General features: G+C 51.2%; 1 protein-coding gene across 5 annotated transcripts in view; it reads right to left on the bottom strand.

Moving 5' to 3' along the window:
- ATP6V1A (ATPase H+ transporting V1 subunit A) overlaps positions 1-24,134 on the bottom strand; it is a 54,306-nt gene that overhangs the window by 2,956 nt on the left and 27,216 nt on the right. For all 5 annotated transcript variants that reach the window (XM_073577049.1, XM_073577050.1, XM_073577047.1 and 2 more), the window contains exons 7-15: positions 18,949-19,100; positions 18,444-18,606; positions 16,974-17,082; positions 16,771-16,893; positions 16,457-16,571; positions 15,129-15,192; positions 2,107-2,310; positions 1,039-1,133; positions 512-683 (exon numbers count right to left, since the gene is read on the bottom strand). In XM_073577049.1, coding sequence (XP_073433150.1) covers positions 512-683; positions 1,039-1,133; positions 2,107-2,310; positions 15,129-15,192; positions 16,457-16,571; positions 16,771-16,893; positions 16,974-17,082; positions 18,444-18,606; positions 18,949-19,100 — 1,197 coding nt within the window. The remainder of the gene's footprint in view (positions 1-511; positions 684-1,038; positions 1,134-2,106; positions 2,311-15,128; positions 15,193-16,456; positions 16,572-16,770; positions 16,894-16,973; positions 17,083-18,443; positions 18,607-18,948; positions 19,101-24,134) is intronic.

Genomic DNA, 24,134 nt, shown 5'->3' with positions numbered 1-24,134 from the left:
CCCACACACGAAGAACTGGGCTGAGCGGCACGTGACAAAGGAGATCAGTCACAGCCTCCCACAGATCAGACGATCGCACGCTCAGGACACCGTCTTCCCATCTACAGGGGGTCCGAGTCCCGCTTTTTAGTAGCCCTGCTTTTCATTTCCACTGATACAATTCTTATAACCTACAGCTACCACTAGGGGAGAGCTCTGTGAAGGCTGAGTGGGGTGTGCGGTGAGCGCCCCCTAGTGGCTCCCGACAGTCTCTGCAGGGAGTGTGCAGCAGATCTGTGGAATTAAAGGCGCCATATAGATAAGTGAGGAAAATAAATAAATCAGCAGCAAAATAGACAATTTCACTTTTTCTGCAGCCGTAACTTCCGCACCGTTCACCAACGTACGTGCGATATTTTCCCGCCACGTCCAGATGACAGATTTTATGCAAAGCTGCAAAGAAAACTGGCGCCTGAAATATGGAGGTCACCACCCGTAACACTACGTGACACCACGCCGTGCATTCGCTGACCTTGAATTTCATGGAGGTCAGTCTATACAGGATCTCTCCCATGTGTTCCCTAATGATCGCCCACGTGATCTTGTTGTCGCTCTGAGCGGTGGTCTCCACGGCACGGCGGGCCATGTCATAGAAAGCAATCATGTTGTTGAGCATGCCGACCGTCTTGTAGAAAGGACAGAACCTGGAAGAGAAGAGACGATGATTACACGATCTGCAGGAAGACGAGGCTGCCATAGAGGTCATGGAGAGGCTAATTAACCTCACGCCAATGAAATAATCCTACACTGACCCTCTGGCCTCAGCGCCGGGGACACCTCCCGACCCTCCGGCCCCCAGCGCCGGGGACGCCTCCCGACCCTCCGGCCCCCAGCGCCGGGGACGCCTCATGACCTTCAGGCCCCAGCGCCAGGGACAACATCTCGACCCCTCAGTCCTAAACCATACTTCTGACCCTCAACCTTACACTGGGGACAGTTTCTGAACCTACAGACATCTATCATCTCGCCACCAGTGTGAAGGTACGGCGCATACATCACCTGTCATATGGAGTGTAACCGTTCTGCTGAAGAAAGTCGTCCTTAATCAATTTGGCCACCTCCAGAGTGATCTTATCAGTTTCTGCCAATGAAGCCTGAAACAAGGCAATGGAGGTAATGGTGTTAGAGGATCCCCGGCTGAACACTGCGGCCGGACACTGCACAGAGGATCCCCGGCCGGACACTGCACAGAGGATCCCCGGCCGGACACTGCACAGAGGATCCCGGGCCGGACAATGCACAGGGGATCCCGGGCCGGACAATGCACAGGGGATCCCGGGCCGGACAATGCACAGGGGATCCCGGGCCGGACAATGCACAGGGGATCCCCGGCCGGACACTGCACAGAGGATCCCCGGCCGGACACTGCACAGAGGATCCCGGGCCGGACAATGCACAGGGGATCCCGGGCCGGACAATGCACAGGGGATCCCCGGCCGGACACTGCACAGAGGATCCCGGGCCGGACAATGCACAGGGGATCCCGGGCCGGACACTGCACAGGGGATCCCCGGCCGGACACTGCACAGGGGATCCCCGGCCGGACACTGCACAGGGGATCCCGGGCCGGACAATGCACAGGGGATCCCGGGCCGGACAATGCACAGGGGATCCCGGGCCGGACAATGCACAGGGGATCCCGGGCCGGACAATGCACAGGGGATCCCGGGCCAGACACTGCACAGGGGATCCCCGGCCGGACACTGCACAGAGGATCCCGGGCCGGACAATGCACAGGGGATCCCGGGCCGGACAATGCACAGGGGATCCCGGGCCGGACAATGCACAGAGGATCCCCGGCCGGACACTGCACAGAGGATCCCCGGCCGGACACTGCACAGAGGATCCCCGGCCGGACACTGCACAGAGGATCCCGGGCCGGACAATGCACAGGGGATCCCGGGCCGGACACTGCACAGAGGATCCCGGGCCGGACAATGCACAGGGGATCCCCGGCCGGACACTGCACAGGGGATCCCCGGCCGGACACTGCACAGGGGATCCCCGGCCGGACACTGCACAGGGGATCCCCGGCCGGACAATGCACATACACAGAACATCTCTCACCTTTCCAACCAGCTGCACGATCTCAGCCAGGTCCTCCTCTTCCTGCAGAATCTCCTTGGATTTGGTCCTGAGCGGCACAAACTCGGGGAAGTGCTTGTCGTAATATTCGTCCAGAGCTCTGGTGTACTTACTATAGCTGATCAGCCAGTTCACAGAGGGGAAGTGCTTCCTCTGAGCCAACTTCTTATCCAAACCCCAGAAGACCTGCACAAAGGAAGGCGACATCAACAACAGTGTAAGGAATATACAGGACTACCCGCACACAGCTCTGCGGTAAGTCATAGTACACCGGAGTCTCCGCACACACAGCTCTGCTGCACGTCATACTACACCGAACTCCCCGCACACACAGCTCTGTTGTACGTCATAATACACTGGACTCCCCGCACACAAAGCTCTGCTGCACGTCATAATACACCGGACTCCCCGCACACACAGCTCTGTTGCACGTCATAATACACTGGACTCCCCGCACACACAGCTCTGCTGCACGTCATAATACACCGGACTCCCTGCACACACAGCACTGCTGCACCTCATACTACACCGGACTCCCCGCACACACAGCTCTGCTGCACATCATACACCGGAGTCTCCGCGCACACAGCTCTGCTACACGTCATAATACACCGGACTCCTCGCACACAGCTCTGCTGCATGTCATAATACACCGGACTCCCCGCACACACAGCTCTGTGGTAAGTCATAGTACACCGGAGTCTCCGCACACACAGCTCTGCTGCACGTCATACTACACCGGACTCCCCGCACACACAGCTCTGCTGCACGTCATAATACACTGGACTCCCCGCACACACAGCTCTGCTGCACGTCATAATACACCGGACTCCCCGCACACACAGCACTGTTGCACGTCATACTACACCGGACTCCCCACACACACAGCTCTGCTGCACGTCATAATACACCGGACTCCCCGCACACACAGCTCTGCTGCACATCATACACCGGAGTCTCCGCGCACACAGCTCTGCTACACGTCATAATACACCGGACTCCTCGCACACAGCTCTGCTGCATGTCATAATACACCGGAGTCTCCGCACACACAGCTCTGGTGCACGTCATATACACTGGAGTCCCTGCACACACAGCTCTGCTGCACATCATATACACCGGAGTCTCCGCGCACACAGCTCTGCTGCATGTCATAATACACCGGAGTCTCCGCACACACAGCTCTGCTGTACGTCATAATACACCAGAGTCTCCGCGCACACAGCTCTGCTGCACGTCATACTACTACACCAGAGTCTCCACACACACAGCTTTGCTGCACGTTATACTACACCGAACTCCCCGCACACACACAGCTCTGCTGCACGTCATACTACATCGGAGTCTCCGCACACACAGCTCTGCTGTACGCCATAATACACTGGAGTCTCCACACACACAGCTTTGCTGCACGTCATAATACACCGGACTCCCCGCACACACAGCTCTGCTGCACGCCATAATACACTGGAGTCTCCACACACACAGCTCTGCTGCACGTCATACTACACCGGACTCCCCGCACACACAGCTCTGCTGCACGTCCCACATGAGACAGCATTACCATAAAACATGGATTTTTGTGAGTACTCACCGTAAAATCCTTTTCTCCGAGACGCTCATTGGGGGACACAGAGACTGTGGGGGACACAGAGACTGTGGGTGTGTGCTTCTGCCGTCTGGAGGCTGACACTAAGTATACAAAAAAAGAGTTAGCTCCTCCTCCGCCGCATACACCCTCGCCCCCAGACCGGGCGTAACTCAGTTTAGTGCATAAGCAGTAGGAGAACGCGCCTTAAACTCAGGCAAGAAATTATACGTCTGAAAAAGGGACCACCCTGATCCTTACATAAGGATTTGTATAATTCAAAATAAACAGATGCCAACTGGCTAATAGGGTGGGTGCTGTGTCCCCCAATGAGCGTCTCGGAGAAAAGGATTTTACGGTGAGTACTCACAAAAATCCATGTTTCTCCTTCGTCTCATTGGGGGACACAGAGACTGTGGGACGTTCTAAAGCAGTCCCTGGGCGGGATCTTAGCTCACCCAATCCATGCTATTTTGCGCCCCTGATTAGAGGTGCGCAACTGCTGCCTGGAGAATCTTTCTTCCCAGGCTTGCATCCGAGGATGCCTGGGTATGTACGTTATAATGTTTGACAAACGTATGCAAACTGGACCAGGTAGCTGCTTTGCACACCTGTTCCGCTGAAGCCTGGTGTCGCAGTGCCCATGAGGCACCCACTGCTCGAGCCGAGTGTGCCCTGATCCCTGCCGGAACCGGCGTGCCACTGATTTGATATGATTCTTGGACTGTTAGACATAGTAACATAGTTATTAAGGTTGAAGGGAGACTTTAAGGCCTCTTTCACACATCAGTTTTTTGCCTTCAGGCGCGATCCGGCTTTTTTTGGAAAAAACGGATCCGGCAAAATGCAATGCCGGATCCGGTTTTTCCCCATTGACTTGCATTAGCGCCGGATCGTGCCGGATGGCATTGCGTTTCATCCGTTTTTTGCCGGATCCGGCAACTTGTCTCATTCCGGCGTCTTGAAAAAACGTCTACTGTAACGTTTTTTGTCTCCGGCGAAAAAGCCGGAAGCGCCGGATCCGGCGCTTCCAGCTTTTTGCTACAATGAAAGTCTATGGGCGCCGGATCCAGAAAAAGACGGATCCAGCAACCGGATCCGGTTTTTTTAAGTCTGCGCATGCTCAGATCCAATTGGCCAGCCGCCAGGAACAGAGACGGATCCAGCAAAAAAAGGGATCCGTTTCTACAGTTCTCCAAAATTTATGCCGGATCCGTTTTTTCTAAAAAAAGCCGGATCCTGCCTGACGGCAAAAAACTGATGTGTGAAAGTAGCCTAAGTCCATCTAGTTCAACCCATATCCTATCCTAACTTGCCCTAACATGTTGATCCAGAGGAAGGCAAAAAAACCCCATGTGGCAACAGTAGGCTTCACATTGGGGAAAAAAATTCCTTCCCGACTCCACATACGGCAATCAGACTAGCTCCCTGGATCAACGCAATATTAAGGAGACTAGTGTATATACCCTGTAATATTATACTTTTCAAGAAAGGCATCCAGTCCCTTCTTAAATTTTAGTAGGGAATCACTCATTACAACATCATATGGCAGAGAGTTCCATAGTCTCACTGCTCTTACAGTAAAGAATCCGCGTCTGTGAGTATGCTTAAACCTTCTTTCCTCCAGACGTAGAGGATGCCCCCTTGTCCCCGTCACAGGTCTAAGAGTAAAAAGATCATTAGAAAGGTCTTTGTATTGTCCCCGCATATATTTATACATTGTAATAAGATCACCCCTAAGCCTTCGATTCTCCAAACTAAATAACCCCAAGTGTAATAACCTGTCTTGGTATTGCAGACCCCCTAGTTCCCTAATAACCTTGGTCGCTCTTCTCTGCACCCGCTCCAGTTCAGCTATGTCTTTCTTATACACCGGAGACCAGAACTGTACACAGTATTCTAAGTGTGGTCGCACTAGTGACTTATATAGAGGTAAAATTATGTTCTCCTCATGAGCATCTATGCCTCTTTTAATGCATCCCATTATTTTATTTGCCTTTGCAGCAGCTGCTTGACTCTGGCCACTAAATGTGAGTTTGTCATCCACCCATACACCCAGGTCTTTTTCAGTGACTGTTTTGCCCAGTGTTTTACAATTAGGCACATAATTATACAACTTGTTCGTTCTACCCAAGTGCATGACCTTACATTTATCCCCATTAAAGCTCATTTGCCATTTATCAGCCCAAGCTTCTAGTTTACATAAATCCTCCTGTAATATAAAATTGTCCTCCTCTGTATTAATTACCCTGCAGAGTTTAGTGTCATCTGCAAATATTGAAATTCTACTCTCTATGCCCCCTACAAGGTCATTAATAAATATGTTAAAAAGAAGCGGGCCCAAAACTGACCCCTGTGGTACCCCACTGCTAACCGTGACCCAGTCCGAGTGTGCTCCATTAATAACCACCCTTTGTTTCCTATCCCTGAGCCAGCTCTTAACCCACCTACACATATTTTCCCCTATCCCCATTGTTCTCATTTTATGTATCAACCTTTTGTGTGGCACCTTATCAAAAGCTTTTGAAAAGTCCATGTACACCACGTCCACTGCATTCCCTTGGTCCAGTCCGGAACTTACCTCTTCATAAAAGGTTATCAGACTAGTCTGACAGGAACGGTCTCTTGTAAACCCATGTTGATATTGGGTCATAAGGTTATTCTTCTCCAGATACTCCAGTATAGTATCTCTTAGAAAACCCTCCAGGATTTTACCCACAGTTGAGGTTAAACTTACTGGCCTATAATTTCCAAGTTCAGTTTTTGTCCCCTTTTTGAATATTGGCACCACATTTGCTATACGCCAGTCCTGTGGTACAGACCCTGTTATTATGGAATCTTTAAAGATTAAAAATAGTGGTCTATCTATGACTGTACTTAATTCCTGCAGTACTCGGGGGTGTATCTCATCCTGGCCCGGGGATTTGTCAATTTTAGTGATTTGTAGACGCCGCCGTACTTCCTGCTGGGTTAAGCAGGTGACATTTAATGGAGAATTTTTATCCCTGATCATGTTATCCGTCATGGGATTTTCTTGTGTAAATACTGTTGAAAAAAAGTTATTTAGCATATTGGCTTTTTCCTCATCCTCATCCACCATTTCACCCAGACTATTTTTAAGGGGACCAACACTATCATTTTTTAGCTTCTTACTATTTATGTAGTTAAAGAATATTTTGGGATTATTTTTACTTTCTCTGGCAATGAGTCTCTCTGTCTCAATCTTTGCTGTCTTGATTTGCTTTTTACAGAATTTATTTAATCTTCTGTATTTAGTTAATGCCTCATCACTACCTACTTGCTTTAATTCTCTAAATGCTTTATTTTTGTCCCTTATTGCGCCCCTTACAGCTCTATTTAGCCATAGTGGTTTCCTCCTATTTCTCGCATGTTTATTCCCATACGGTATATATTGTGCACAGGTCCTATTCAGGAGGATAATAAACGTCTCCCATTTTCTTTGTGTATTTTTATGTCTCAGGATATCGTCCCAGTTAATTGCACCAAGATCATCTCTCATCCGTTGGAAATTTGCCTTCCTGAAGTTTAGTGTCCTTGTAACCCCTCTACTACACGTCTTATTAAAGGATACATGAAAACTTATTAATTTGTGATCACTATTACCCAAGTGACCCTCAACCCTTACATTTGATATGCGGTCTGGCCTGTTGGGTAATATTAGGTCTAGCCGTGCCCCCCTCTTGTTGGGTCCTGAACCAGTTGTGAAAGGTAATTGTCTCTCACAGTTGTCAGACACCTATCACCTTTGCTGGAACTGCAGGTTTCGGTTCCCCAATGTATTTCAGGGTAGTTGAAGTCCCCCATAATAATGACTTCTCCTTGAGTCGTTGCTTCATCTATTTGCTTTATGAGGATATTCTCTGTTGCTTCCATTATTTTTGGAGATTTATAACAAACCCCTATCAGTAATTTATTATTTTTCCCCCCTCCCCTTATCTCCCCCCACAGGGACTCTACATTCTCATTAGGTTCATATATATTATCACGAAGGATGGGTTGTAAGGATGATTTTACATATAAACACACGCCTCCCCCTCGCTTATTTGTTCGGTCATTTCTGAACAGACTATAGCCCTGTAAATTAACTGCCCGGTCACGGCTCTCGTCCGGCCATGTCTCAGATATCCCCACCATGGCAGAATTATGTTCCAACAACATTAACTCCAATTCCTCCATCTTGTTGGCGAGACTTCTGGCATTAGTATACATGCACTTTGTGTATCTCTCTGTACCTCTATTCTTTCTTAAATTATTAACTGTTCTAACCCCACCCCCCATGCCACCCCCACCCCCAATTTCATTATTTGTGCCCAGGTCTCTATCTGCACTGTCTTCCCCACCTATAAAAGGAATACCCTCCCCCCCCATCCCTAGTTTAAACACTCCTCCAACCTTCTAGCCATTTTCTCCCCCAGCACAGCTGCTCCCTCCCCATTGAGGTGCAGCCCGTCCCTAGCGTAGAACCTGTAGCCAACTGAGAAGTCGGCCCAGTTCTGCAGGAACCCAAACCCCTCCTTCCTACACCAATTCCTGAGCCACTTATTAACCTCCCTAATCTCCCGTTGCCTCTCTGGTGTGGCACGTGGTACAGGAAGTATTTCCGAAAATACCACCTTGGAGGTCCTTGCTTTAAGCTTACAGCCTAATTCCCTGAAATCATCTTTAAGGACCTTCCACCTACCTCTAACTTTGTCATTTGTGCCAATGTGCACCATGACCGCTGGATCCTCACCAGCCCCTCCCAGTAATCTGTCAGCCTGATCAGCGATGTGTCGGACTCGAGCGCCAGGTAGGCAGCACACCGTCCGACGATCCCTGTCTTTGTGACAGATTGCCCTATCTGTTCCCCTAATAATTGAGTCTCCCACTACCAGAAGCTGTCTGGCCTGCCCTGCTCTCCTATTTCCCCCCTTACTGGAGAAGACACTCCTCCGGCTTTCAGAGGACATGCCTTGCTGCAGCAGTGCTACTCCTGCACTAACACTCCCCTCATCTGCCAACTTAGCAAACTTATTGGGGTGTGCCAGATCAGGACTAGCCTCCCTGGTGCTCTTCCCTCTACCCCGCCTTCTAACTGTCACCCAGCTAGCTGCTTCATTTTCCTGCAGCTCCAACCTAGCATCCCCCCCCTCATCTATCCCATTGAGCGTCTGCTCAGTGAGCAGAAGACTCCTTTCCATATTGTCTATGGATCTCAGTGTTGCCAGCTGCACATTTAGATCCTGTATCTGGGCTTCCAAATGCACAACGTGCTCACATCTCGCACAGCAGTATGCACCCTCGACCGGCTGTTCAAGGATTTCATACATGCGGCAAGACGTGCACTGGATGGCATTGGCAATAGTGGAGCACATCCTAATCGGGATTGCACCAGACAATAAGATAAGCAAAAATAAATAAAAAAAAAAAAAAAAAAATTAATATAACAGCAATTCAGTAAGACCTCTCTTGGAAACTCCCTGAATCTAAAGTCACTGAATCTCAAGTCACACACTTACCACAGTTCGCACTTACACTCAGGTCACACTCAGCTCGTTCACACTCGCTCAGGAAGAAGATTTAAAAGTTTTGTTTTTTTTTTTTCTTTTTTTTTTTTTCCCCCTTTTACCAGCACACCACCTTGCTGCTCAATGCACTTCCAAAAGACGAACCCATCTGGCCAAAGTCGCTCTGGACGCAGCGAGTCCCTTCCGCCGCCCTTCTGGAATCACGAATAGAGAGTCTGTCTGGCGGAATGGCGCTGTCCTTGTCACATATCTCCTAAGGGCTCTTACCAGATCCAGGGTGTGCAATGCCTTTTCTACCCTATGCACCGGTGCCGGGCAAAACGAGGGTAAGACAATGTCTTCGTTGATATGGAATGCAGAGACAACCTTCGGCAAGAAGGGGGGAGCTGGCCTTAAAACTACTTTATCCTTATAAAAAGTCAGGAACGGCGGTTTACAAGATAAAGCCACCAGTTCCGAAACCCGCCTAATAGATGTTATCGCTACCAGAAAAACGACCTTCCTGGACAGGTAAGGTAAGGAGACTTCTTGTAACGGTTCGAAGGGAGGTTCCTGAAGGGCCCTGAGCACTAAGTTCAGGTCCCATGATTCCATCGGTGCCTTATAGGGGGGTACTAAATGTGCGACCCCTTGCATAAACGTCCTAACCTGCCAGACCGAAGCGACCTTTCGTTGGAAAAGCACCGACAGGGCCGAGACTTGCGTTCTGAGCGAACTCGGAGCCAATCCCGCGTCCAGCCCTGCCTGCAGAAAAGCCAGTACGTTGGGGATCGAAAAAACCAGAGGAGCCACTCCGCGATCCCTACACCAACGGAAAAACACTTCCCAAGTCCGATGATATACCTTCGCCGAGGAAGGCTTTCGGGCACTCACCATCGTGGCCACCACATCGCGCCTGAATCCTGCCTGTGTTAACAGCCAAGATTCAATGGCCACGCCGTCAAACACAGGGCCCCTAAGTTCGGATGGCAGATCGGCCCCTGGGACAGTAAGTCCGGCCGATCTGGGAGACGCCAGGGTACGTCCACCACTAGTTGAACCAGATCTGCATACCAGGCCCGCCGAGGCCAGTCTGGGGCCAGCAGAATTGCTGGAACCCTCTCTCTCCTTATCTTTCTGATGACTCTTGGAAGCAGAGGTAGCGGGGGGAACAAGTACGGGAGCCGAAACTGGCTCCACGGAAGCACCAGAGCGTCTGCTGCGATTGCCTGCGGGTCGAGGGATCGAGCGACGAATCTTTGAATCTTGGCGTTGTCTCTGGATGCCATAAGGTCCACGTCTGGTGTCCCCCACCGTTGGCAGATCTGTTGAAAAACCTCGGGGTGCAGGGACCACTCCCCTGCCGCGACCCCCTGTCGGCTGAGAAAATCCGCCGCCCAGTTTTCGATTCCCGGAATGTGCACCGCTGAAATTACCACGTGGTTTTTCTCGGCCCAACGCAGTACCAGCCCGACCTCGCGCATGGCTGCCTGGCTGCGCGTGCCCCCCTGATGGTTCACATACGCTACTGCTGTAGCATTGTCCGACTGAACGCGCACCGGCCGGTTTGTCAGCCAACGCTGAAAATGTTGCAGGGCCAATCGTATTGCCCGTATCTCCAGAATGTTGATCGGGAGAATTACCTCCCGAAAGGACCACCGCCCCTGGGCTGTGTGACTCTGGAAAACTGCACCCCAACCCTGCAGGCTTGCATCGGTCGTCACCACCAACCACTGTTCCGGGGGAAAGGGTTTCCCCTGAACCAGAGACGAGTCGCGAGTCCACCACTGGAGTGACCGTCGGACCGGTGGAGACAAACTGCACCGATGATTGAGGGAAAGCAGCCTTCGGTCCCATGCTGACAAGAGCGCATGTTGAAGCGGACGGAGATGGAACTGGGCAAACGGGATTGCCTCCATCGCCGCCACCATTCTGCCCAACACACTCATGCCGTACCGGATGGATCTGAAGCCCGGCTGAAGAAGGTTCCGTACCCCCTGTTTGATCCTTTGCGCCTTGTCCTGAGGGAGGATCACCAGCCCCTGGGAGGTGTCGAAAACCATGCCTAGAAATACGATTCTCTGAGCCGGAACCAAGGACGACTTGTTCCGATTGATCAGCCAACCTAGGCGGGCCAGGGTATCCAGAGTGATACCGACATTCTCCTGGCACGCCTGAAACGACGGCCCCTTTACCAAAAGGTCGTCCAGGTAGGGTAGTACCGTTATGCCCCGAGCATGCAGGATGGCCATAACCACCGCCATTATCTTTGTAAAGACTCTGGGGGCAGTGGCCAGACCGAAGGGCAGAGCAACAAATTGGAAATGTCGCCCTCCGATCGCAAAACGCAGGAACCTCTGGTGTGGAGGAAAAATCGGGATGTGTAGATATGCATCCTGCACATCGATCGAGGCCAGGAATTCCCCTGGATCCATGGCTGAAATGACCGAACGGAGGGATTCCATCCGGAATCGCCTGACCCTGATAAACTTGTTCAGGATCTTTAAATCCAGTACTGGCCTTACTGTCCCGTCCTTTTTGGGGACTGAAAACAGGTTGGAGTAAAAACCTTGCGTCTCTTCGCTTTTCGGCACTGGGACAACGACCCCGTTGCGCTGTAGCGTCATTATAGCCTGCAACAGACCTTCCGCCTGCGATTCTGTTCCGGAGAGCCGGGAACGGAAGAAACGCCGTGGCGGGAGTCCGACAAACTCTATCTTGTACCCGGACGATATCAGTTCTGCCACCCAAGCGTCGCGTGCCACTGCGACCCAAACGTGGCTGAACCTTAGTAGGCGTCCGCCCACTCTGTCGTCCGTAGGTACGAAGTGCCTCGAGTCATTTTGCTGGAGGCTTTTGTGATCTGGCCCCCCTCGCTCTGGGCAAACGGCCCCGGCCTCTACCCAGCGGATTGGCCCTGTAAGAAACTTGCCTTTCTCTAATCTGACCATCATTTGCGGAGGTGGATGCCCTGGCCCAAGTCCACCTCCAGGAGCTACGAAAGGGCCGAAAACGCCTCTGCGTCTGCCTGAATGTCGGCCAACTCTTCTGCTGCGGTAGAAAACTACTCTTCCCCCCTGTGGCTTCTGAGATAAGTTTATCAAGCTTTTCACCGAACAATCGATTGCCTTGAAAAGGCAATGAGGTCAAGGATTTTTTAGAGATAGAATCCGCTTTCCATAATCTCAGCCATAATGCTCGCCTTACGGCGATCGCATTTGCTGCTGCCACAGCAGAACACTCGGCCGCATCCAGAGCGGCGCCGACGAGATAATCACTCGCTCCTGATATCTGATTTGTCACCTCCAAGATTTCCGCGGGCAGATCCCTGTCTTGGAGGGCCCTATGCAGAGTGTCCGCCCATGAAACCATGGCCTTAGCCACCCAGGTAGCCACAAAGGAGGGGGCCAGAGCCGACCCTGCTGCCTCATACACTGAGCGGGCAAGCCCCTCTATGAGGCGATCAGTTGGGTCCTTAATAGAAGAACCGCTGGGTATCGACAATAGCGATCTTGATGCTAAACGTGACACCGGTGGGTCCACTACTGGCGACTCCACCCACCCTTTATGGAGTTCAGGAGGGAACGGATACTTTGCTTGCAGCGCCTTTTGCATTGCAAAGCGCTTATCCGGGTGTTCCCTATGTTTCTGGACTAGCTCCTCGAACTCCGGATGTGTGGCAAACCTTCTATGCGGACGCCTGGTTTTCTTGAAGGAGACCTTGTGACCTGAGGCCGTGGACACATCATCCTCGATCTCTAAAGTCTGGTTGACCGCCTCAATGAGGCTGTCCACCGAGTCCTGGTATCCCAGGCTTTTCCTCTTCCTCCTCCTCGCCCTCGTCCTGATCGCTTCCTGAGCTTGGCGACAGGGAACGAGATGTCCTAAAAATCGCCGCCGACTCCCCAGAGGGCCCGGCCGACGGAGAACGAGCTCTCTTACCATGAGCTTGTCTGGTGCTGGAGCGGCCCCTAACGGACGAAGGGTCCTGAGACGTGGACGAGCTGTCTTCCGCTGGCAGACCACCATCCTTGACCCTGCCCGGGCCCCGAAGGGACTCAATTGCCTTCGTAAGGGACATCATAGAATGCGATAAAGACACTGCCCATTCTGGGGGGTCCTGACCCCTGGGCTCTGCAACAATGGGGGGCTCCTGGGCTCGCTCCGACTCACAGGCTTCGCAAAATTTATCCGGCTGCGCCTTAGGCAGCCTGACCCCACAGGAAACGCAAACAGCGTATAGGAAAGAGTGAGCTTTCCCTTTGCCAGACATATTGCAGGGTAGGGTAGGAGGAGGAGGGTAACCCCTTCCTTGACAACCAGTGCGGCACTCGAAACGGGGTTGCACTCACCCACCGGTAACGTCCCCCCTCTTCCACGGGGTGCTCTGGACGCAGCGAAACCCTGAGACGTGGACGAGCTGCTTTGCACACCTGTACCTTCACGTGCCGTTACTCGCCGGGGGCACTGCGGTGCACTTTGGAGAGAGGCGGCGGGGTTTCCGACCGCACTCCGGCGAGGAAATGCGAGGGGGAGGGGGGCGGGAGCCTCTGGTCACTGTGCGCGCCCGCCGCGCTCCCCGTGCCGCCGGAAGTCAGTGGGCGGGGCTTCCGGCCCCCACCGGAAGCGGCGGGCGGAACTCGCGGCCCTCCCCATACAGCGGGGACCGCGGCCGCCGGCGGAGCTTCAGCCGTACTCCGGCGGGGACCTGCGAGGAGGGGGAGGAGGGCACGCGCTCCCCGGACACTGCGCGCCCGCCGCGCCCCCCGGGCTGCCGGAAGTCAGTGGGCGGGGCTTCCGGCTACCACCGGAAGGGGCGGGCAGGCCTCGCGCGGCCTTGCGGATCTACCCATACCGCGGGGACCGCGGCCGCCGGCGGGACTTCTGGCCGCAGAGCGTCTGCTGCCGCATGTGGCACTACTCGCACCGGGTTCCACCGGGGAGAGAGTCGGGCCCCGTGAGAAGAAGTAACCCCGTCGGGCAGGGGAACAGACAGCCCCGCGGCGCCTTCTGGAGGGTCCCGTTCCGGGGGGTGCCCCTACAAACAAAGGTGAGCCTGCCGCCGGGGGGGCTCTCTTGGGGTGCTCTCAACCCCATCCCTGGGCGGGGAGGGGGAGGCTACTGGGGGTGGATGCTTCGATCCCCTGGCTCACCTGCGCCTCCAACTGCACCCCTGGTGTCACTACCTAGGGGTGGAAGGGGCCAACCTGAAATCCCGCGTTGCAGGAGAGGAACAAAACGTGGAGTCCGTTGGGGGATCGCCCATCGCTCACACGTGCTCGCCCGTTGTAGCTCATGGGGAAATCGAATCCTCTCATCAGGATGCGTTGCCCCTCTTTACAAAATAAAAAAGAAAAATGGTTGTCTGGGGAAAAGTCCCAGATGTGTCCCTCGGCGCGGGAGAGAAAACACGTGGAGGACTACTCACACGTGGTCGCCCGTTGGTGATTTGGGGAGATCGGACCCTCTCTATAGGATCCGTCGCCCCTGTCTTATCTTCAAAGAAAGGGAAAAAAAAAAAAACCTAGTCTGGAGCTCCAGACTGCGTGTGCCTCCATCAGACACTAAGCAAAAACTGAGTTACGCCCGGTCTGGGGGCGAGGGTGTATGCGGCGGAGGAGGAGCTAACTCTTTTTTTGTATACTTAGTGTCAGCCTCCAGACGGCAGAAGCACACACCCACAGTCTCTGTGTCCCCCACAGTCTCTGTGTCCCCCAATGAGACGAAGGAGAAAATCCCACATTGGGCACGAGTAGGACCCAGAATGGTGAATGGACCATTTCTGAAATATTAGTTAAGGTTTACACAATGGCTGCTACACCGCACACTGGATATCAACAATTGCTGAACCTTATAGAAAAAAAATAAACAATTTACTGATGGAGGAAAAAAGGAGGAGCGGAAATTACCTGCACAATCCCCAGGGTGGCCGAGGTGACAGGGTCTGAAAAGTCTCCACCGGGGGGAGAAACACTGAAACACACAAAATGCAGGACATGAATATCTATCCCCCCAGTAGTATATAGAACAGAATGCAAGACCACACAAGGCAGCACTCTGGCTGCAGACCACCACTGCACACCCATGCAGCAGCCAGCAGAATTGTGAATGCAGCTCTGGATGTGACTGGAGTAGAAGTCATGATGCAACTAAATACGGATATAAGATCTCTGTGTTTTGGGGTTTGAGGGTAGAAGAGAACTGAGCAGCGCAATGAAAGGCGCTCACATGTGGGTGTGTGCAGTGAGCGGGGGGCTCGCACCACTGGCTGTAGCCCCCTCCGACTCCAGAGCAGTTCAGCTTGGCTGCCAGAGAGCAGATATTGGCAAAACCTCAAACTCTGACCTGGCGCTGATTACCAGAACTGCAGGTAACCCTTTACATCCTGGCTGTGACAGAGTAAAAGCCGCATAGCCGGTTCCAGACCTGCTCTCGGATCCCCACTTATAAGTAAAAGGGGAGTCCTACAGAGGGGGCCATGATACAAAGCTCCAGGGTCAGAACGCCAATCTACCACCTAATTCTCTCTAAGCAGCATCTCTATGTACATCCATTGTATTTCTCTCCTCCATCGTTTATCCTCTCCCCTCTATTCCCCCTCTCATCTCACGTTTTTGGACCATTCTCTTGTCTCACCCTTTTCCCCTACTCTCAGTCTATTGCTCCCTGTCCTCATCTGGCTCTTATACCTCTTCTCGTCTCTCGCTCTTTGGCGCCCAGGGGAGCTCTGCTCTCGTCTCACTCTTTTGAGCCCCAGGCTTCTCCGCTATCGCTCTTTGGCGCCCGGGCTGCTCCGCTCTCGTCTCTCGATCTTTGGCGCCCTGGGCTGCTCCGCTCTCGTCTCTCGATCTTTGGCGCCCCGGGCTGCTCTGCTCTCGTCTCACTCTTTTGAGCCCCAGGCTGCTCTCGTCTCTTGCTCTGTGTCGCCACAGGCTTCTCCGCTCTCGTCTCTTGCTCTTTGTCGCCCCAGGCTTCTCCACTCTCATCTCGTGCTCTTTGTCGTCCCAGGCTGCTCCGCTCCCGTCTCTCAATCTTTGTCGCCCCGAGCTGCTCCGCTCTCGTCTCACTCTTGCCCCCTCCTCTCCCTTATGTGGCCCCAAAGCCCCTGATCATGGGAGGGGGTAAACAAGCCTAATCTTTTTGCCCCCCCACAGTTTTGGCATTTCTTTCCTGCAGTCCTCACTCCTCTAACAGTGGCGGCTGCTTCGGGGGCTACGTGCTCGCTGGCAATACTTACGCCCCCACGATGCTGACGCTGCCTTCTCTCTCAGGGTTGCCCAGACACTTCACCCGTCCGGCTCGCTCATAGAAGGAGGCCAAGCGAGCTCCCAGGTAGGCAGGATAACCGCTGTCTGTGTGGGAAGGGAGAAAACCACCGAAGCCGTTATATATACCAAAGTATGGATCAAATACAGGGAGATGTCGTATTAAGACCCCTTCACCCAAACACAACTGAGGGCCGCATACCTCATATACACGAGAGCTGCAATACCAGACCTGGCCACACAAACAAGAGTGGCGCTGTTTTTAATACTAAAAATGAGAACTTACCAGCGGGCATTTCTGCCAGACGTCCGGAGATTTCTCTGAGTGCCTCGGCCCATCGAGAGGTGGAGTCGGCCATCATGCTGACGTGATAGCCCATGTCTCGGAAATACTCAGAGAGTGTGATTCCTGCAAGGTACGAAGTGGCGCATTCAATCCCTCAACCTGTACGACCAGCAGGGGGCGCCACACCCGAACCCTGCGCTTACCAGTGTAGATGGAGGCTTCTCTAGCCGCCACGGGCATGTTGGATGTATTGGCGACCAGTGAGGTTCTCTTCATGATGCTCTCCACTTTCCCGTCCGCCTCCATCGTCAGCTGGAACACAAAGCAGAACTCTCACGTGTGAACTGCAGCCATAAAGCGAGAAAAATAGCACCGCCGACTGCCAAAAACAACAGCTGCTCCGAAGCCGAGACTGCAGCCCGGCGATGTCGGGTGTGAGGTCAGACGAGGACTACGGACACTGTGCACAGACCTGAGGAGTCTCAGAGCGAAAAGCGCCAATGTGGGGAGGAGGAAGGAACACAAAATCCACTCAGATGGCAGAGCTGAAATCTCCCAACATTCCCTACTTGTTCAGTTTCTGAGCAGAACTTGCACACATTTTGTCCTCAATATACCAAGCATTGTACTGTCCCTCTCCACCTACATAAGTCAGTCCACACGTCTGCTGACTGTCTCCGAAAGCATCCAGCAGAATACTGAGTGCAGCTCTAGAGATCACTATAATGCTGGTGAGGTCACTATGCACATATATTACATTACTGATCCGAAGTTACATCCTGTATTATACTCCAGAGCTGCACTCACTAACGGTACACACTGACTCCAGAAGCAAAATAGTGAGTGCAGCTCTGCAGTATAATACAGGATGTAATTCGAGATAAGTTTATGTAATGTATGTACACAGTGACGGCACCAGCAGAATAGTGAGTGCAGCTCTGGGGTATAAAACAGGATGTAACTCAGGATCAGTAATGTAATGTATGTACACAGTGACTGCACCAGCAGAATAGTGAGTGCAGCTCTGGAGTATAATACAGGAGGTAACTCAGGATCAGTAATGTAATGTATGTACACAGTAACTGCCCCAGCAGAATTGTGAGTGCAGCTCTGGAGTATAATACAGGATGTAACTCAGGATCAGTAATGTAATGTATGTACACAGTGACTGCACCAGCAGAATAGTGAGTGCAGCTCTGGAGTATAATACAGGAGGTAACTCAGGATCAGTAATGTAATGTATGTACACAGTAACTGCCCCAGCAGAATTGTGAGTGCAGCTCTGGAGTATAATACAGGATGTAACTCAGGATCAGTAATGTATGTACACAGTGACTGCACCAGCAGAATAGTGAGTGCAGCTCTGGAGTATAATACAGGATGTAACTCAGGATCAGTAATGTAATGTATGTACACAGTGACTGACCCAGCAGAATAGTGAGTGCAGCTCTGGAGTATAATACAGGATGTAACTCAGGATCAGTAATGTAATGTATGTACACAGTGACTGACCCAGCAGAATAGTGAGTGCAGCTCTGGAGTATAATACAGGATGTAATGCATGTATACCATGTCTGCACTTTGTTTCTGGGTTCCTTCTATATGTGATCATCGCCTTTGACCACTTTCTGCCATTAGTGATGAGGACACTTGTCTCAGCCGCAGGTTCTCACCTCAGGGAAGTCCCTCAGGACTTCAGACATCTCGTTCCCTCTTTCTCCGCATCCTACGTAGATGATGACGTTGCTGTTGGAGTACTTGGACAATGACTGTGAGATCACAGTTTTACCACAACCAAAAGCCCCCGGGATGGCGGTGGTCCCACCTTGTACGCACCTGCGGAGGGAATCGCACATCAGTCTCGCTCACATGCGGCTCCATATTTCTCTATTTTCATTTCACCAATTTAATCCGGGGAATTACAGGACAAAACAGAGAATTTCTGAGACAAAGATCAGCAACCCCCAAAAAAAAGAAAAAGAAAAGAAAGAAGGGGAAATGAACGCTGAATCCAGCCAGTGACCGTGCCCCCCGTGATCAACCACAAAGGCGAGACAGGGCGGATTGCATTAGAAGCAACTGTGAAAGAACCATCGGTCGGGCGTTTACGTGGATGACGTTATGCGCTGACAGCAGAGATCCCGAAACTGTAAATCACACAGACGGGACCGGACTCACGGGAACAGGGCGTCCAGGACTCTCTGGCCGGTCAGCAGCGGGTGGTTTGCCGGCAGCTTCTCGGTCACTGGACGGACGGATCTCACCGGCCACACCTGCACCATGGTGAACTTCTCCTTCACACCCTCAAACTCCAGCTCCAGCACCACGTCCTGGGAGGGAAGGACAGAAAAGGGTTAAACCTCACCCCTCACATTACAGCAGGACATACTGGGTCGCATGGTGGGAGTAGTAGTGTCCACATATCATAAAGAAGAGTCAAGATGAATCCAATAATGGATTTCCAGGGACAACCGGCAGAATAGTGAGTGCAGCTCTGAGGTGTGAATGCTGCATAATGAATCGGCACCTGGATGAGGCGGAGGACGAAGCCTGATCTGCAGAGTTCAGCAATGCTACTTCTTGACGGCACAATTTTGCATTTTTGCGCTTTCGTTTGTTCCGCCACGCTTTTTTCCGGGAGCCATAATTCGTTTACGTTCTCGGCCCCAGACGCATTTACGCGGGTCGAGATGTAGTCTTGAATGACTCCATTTATTTTACAAAATGGACTGAAAAATGGGGAAAAAATCCAAGAGCGATGAAATCGTGTTCACGGGGTTTTAGTTTTATGGCTTTCATTCATTTTTTTTTTTTTTTTTTAACTACCGTATTTGGTTTCTGCTTTGAAGTGTAGAAAGGTTTTTTTTTCCCTTTCTCTGTTTGATGGCCTTGTCCAGCGTTAGTTATTTACCCTGCATAGTAATGCCTGCTCTGGCCTTGTGCTAATTGGTTAATTACTGATTGTGGCCTTTTGGTGGCTGAAGCTAGCAGACATTTCATTTCATATATATTTAGCTCTGGTTGGGATAGCACGCGTGCGGGCTCACGCGTGCAACAGATATTAAGTGCAACGGGATCGAGTGTTTTGCAGTTAGACAATGCAGTTGGGCAGGAGACAGGTAAGGTGCATAAGTTTTTCATGCACGCTTGCTTCTTGGTCAGTCGTACTACATTTGCATTGATCATATCAACCTGCTGCTTTTTTGTCTTCACCTCTGCTTTCTAACAACTCGCCTGCCCTTTTACACATTCTGTGCATTCTCTGCATATCCACCCCTCCCTTTTCCCCTCTCCCATGTATAACTCTAAGGCTCTATTGACATTTCTTACCCACACCAAACCATCCAAAACCACCATGCAGCACTCAAAACGTTCATACAAATCATCCCACCACCTGCTTTTTCTGTTTTTTCTCCTTTTAATAGTTGCAGGTGACATCTCCCCCAACCCTGGGCCTCCCTCCACCAGCATACATTACTCTCCTCCAGCTGCATATAGAAACCCTGCTAATCTTATTAACATTCAGTGCATGCCTTCTCCTCTCACTTTCCAATGTGCTCTCTGGAATGCACGGTCTGTGTGTAACAAACTGACTTACATTCACGATCTTTTTCTCTCTAATTCCCTTAACCTTCTGGCTATTACAGAAACCTGGATCCAGCATTCAGACACCACCGCTGCTGCCGCTCTCTCGTTTGGTGGGCTGAAATTTTCACATACCCCCAGACCTGAGAACAGACAGGGTGGAGGTGTTGGTTTGCTCCTTTCATCACAATGTGCTTTCCAGGTCATCCCCCCAGTTCCCTCACTTACATTTCCTTCCTTTGAAGTCCACGCCGTCAGACTCTTTAAGCCTTTCTCCTTACGAGTGGCGGTCGTTTATCGCCCTCCAGGCTCCTCCCGCCAGTTTCTAGACCACTTCACCACCTGGCTTACTCACTTTCTATCCTGTGACATTCCCACCCTCATCATGGGAGACTTTAACATCCCCATCAATGATCCGCTCTCCCAGTCTGCCTCTCATCTTCTTTCTCTAACTTCTTCATTCGGCCTCTCACAGTTTACTAATTCTCCTACACATGAGGACGGGAATACTCTGGACCTGGTTTTCTCCCGTCCCGGCTCGCTGCACGACTTTACTAATTCACCCCTCCCGCTCTCGGACCACAACCTTCTTTCCTTCTCTGTCAAGAATTGTCTCCTCACCCGGAACACCCCCACTTACCACACTTATCGGAATACACGTACCATTAATACCCAACAGCTTAGGGACAATCTCCACACATCTTTAGCCCCCATCTCCACCCTCTCCTGTCCAGACTTAGCATTGTCACACTTCAATAATACACTGAAGAATGCCCTAGATGAAGCAGCACCTTCTATACGCAGAAAGACCCGACACAGACAACGGCAGCCCTGGCACACAACGCAAACACGCTTTCTTCAGCGCTGCTCGAGGTGTGCAGAGCGGCAGTGGAGAAAATCTCTCTTAGTAGAAGACTTCATCCACTATAAGTTCATGCTCAAATCCTAAAACTCTGCCCTTCATCTGGCCAAACAATCCTACTTCACCACCCTCATCACCTCACTATCCAACAACCCAAGACGACTTTTTGAAACCTTAAACTCCCTCCTGAAACCTAAAGTACAGGCTCCCATCACCAACCTCAGCGGTGAGGATCTGGCCACTTATTTCCTAGAAAAAATCAACCACATCCATCAGGATATCTCAGCCCTATCTCCTCAGTGCCTGGATCCCCTTCCCGGCCGCAACTCAAGCTCACTAGACATCTTTGAGCCTGTTTCAGAAGAAGAAGTTTCCAAGCTCCTCGCTTCTGCTCGGCCTACAACCTGCAACAGTGACCCTATTCCTTCACAGCTCCTGCAGTCTCTCTCACCAGTGGTCACCACTCACCTGACTAAAATATTTAACCTCTCTCTTTCTTCAGGTATATTTCCCTCCTCATTTAAACATGCCATCATAACCCCTTTACTTAAAAAGCCATCCCTGGACCAGAACTGCACTGCTAACTACAGACCTGTCTCTAACCTTCCCTTCATCTCTAAACTCCTGGAACGCCTGGTCCACTCCCGTCTAATCCGCTATCTCTCGGATAACTCTCTTCTCGACCCCTTACAATCTGGTTTCCGCTCTTTACACTCTACTGAAACTGCCCTCACTAAAGTCTCTAATGATTTAATAACAGCTAAATCGAAAGGTCATTGCTCCCTGCTGATTCTCCTGGATCTCTCTGCCGCATTTGACACTGTGGATCACCAGCTCCTCCTCACTATGCTCCGCTCTATAGGCCTCAAGGACACAGCCCTCTCCTGGTTCTCCTCCTACCTCTCTGACCGCTCCTTCACTGTATCTTTTTCCGGCTCCTCTTCCTCTTCTCGTCCCCTTACTATCGGGGTCCCGCAGGGCTCAGTCCTAGGCCCCCTCCTCTTCTCTTTATACACTGCCCCTATTGGACAAACAATCAGTAGATTTGGGTTCCAGTATCATCTCTATGCTGATGACACCCAATTATACACTTCTTCCCCTGACATCACCCCTACCCTAATTCAAAATACCAAGGATTGTCTGTCTGCTGTCTCTAGCATCATGTCCTCCCTCTATCTGAAACTAAATCTCTCTAAAACTGAACTTCTTGTGTTTCTCCCCTCTACTAACATCACTCTACCTAACATCGAAATAACCCTGGAGGGTTCAACCATAACTCCCAAGCAGCATGCCTGCTGTCTTGGGGTCATATTCGACACTGAACTTTCCTTTACTCCGTACATCCGATCACTCAGTCGCTCTTGTCACCTGCATCTTAAAAACATCTCCAGAATCCGACCTTTTCTCACCTTTGAAACTGCTAAGACTCTTACTGTCGCTCTTATTCATTCTCGCCTGGACTACTGCAACTCTCTTCTGATCGGTCTCCCTCTTACCAAACTTTCTCCTCTCCAATCCATCCTGAATGTGGCAGCCAGGGTCATATTTCTGTCCAGCCGCTTCACCGATGCCTCCATCTTGTGCCAGTCATTACACTGGCTACCTATTCGCTACAGGGTCCAGTATAAACTCATCTCTCTCACCCACAAAGCTCTCCACTGTTCTGCACCGCCTTATATCTCCTCTCTCATCTCTGTCTATCGCCCTACACGTGCCCTCCGTTCTACAAATGACCTAAGACTAACATCCCCCGTAATCTGAACCTCGCACCTCCGCCTCCAAGACTTCTCTCGTGCTGCTCCAGCTCTCTGGAATGCACTTCCCCAGGCGATCAGACTGATACCTAGCCCTGACCTATTCAAGCGCGCTTTGAAAACCCATCTCTTCAAACAAGCCTACCACATCAACTACCCAGCAAGCTAACTTTGCCCTGTTCCCTCCTTCCAAATATTATTCTGAATCTGCACCCTACTATTCATCTGTCTCCACACCCTTCATGCACATGATAACTGCACTTGATACTTGTCTATTGCACTTAAACACACGGGCTGATGACCGGATCATGCAGCTTTATATGAAAATCCCTATTATAATTGCCAGACCTGAATTAACAAGCATTTCTCACCTACTGTGTCCCCCCATTTCCTTGTAGATTGTAAGTTGCGAGCAGGGACCTCACTCCTAATGTCACTGTTTGAATTGTCTTAACTTGTATTGAATTTATTGTCTGTACATGTCCCCGCTTAATTGTAAAGTGCTGCGGAATATGTTGGCGCTATATAAATAAAAATTATTATTATTATTATTATTATTATTTTGCAGATTCTAGAGGTCGGTGCAATTACGGAGAAACCCAACTTGTGTCGTTTACTCTATTGTTTTGGAATTTATTTTATAGTAAATTATTAAAGAAGATAATTAGTCAGACCTGCAGCTTTTTTCCCCTTACTGTGCCAATCGCCGGAGCTCATCTTCTGCGGTGAGGGGGGTTTCTTTCATGTTTTTTACAGTTACCAAACTTGGGGAGGCACAATGTTTTATCGCTTATTTGGAGGGAAGCGCACCGACCAAAAAGCAGCAAACCCGGCATTTTGATTATGCTTTACACAATTAAGAGGACGACGCAATTAATTCTGTGCTTTCAAAAGACCTGAATTATGGACGTTACCATACAGCAAGAATTAAGAGACCCCCACATCAAACCCCTGTCATGGCCGCCCAATCTCCAGCTCTGAACCCCAGACCTCTGGAATGTCATCAGGAGGAAGATGGAGAGTCACAAGCCATCAGACAAAGAAGAACTGCTGACATATGTACCAGGAGTGGCATAAGGTCACCCAAAAGCAGAATGAGAGACTGGTGGAAAGCAGCCGAGACGCAGGAAAGCTGGGGTTAACAATCATGAGGATTCCACAGA

This window comes from Dendrobates tinctorius, unplaced genomic scaffold (assembly GCF_039654945.1).
Source record: "Dendrobates tinctorius isolate UK_male_01 unplaced genomic scaffold, ASM3965494v1 ptg000054l, whole genome shotgun sequence".
NCBI classification, from domain to species: Eukaryota; Metazoa; Chordata; class Amphibia; order Anura; family Dendrobatidae; genus Dendrobates; species Dendrobates tinctorius.
Note: the sequence above shows the minus strand (reverse complement) of the source record. Positions and strands in the feature narration are given on the sequence as shown.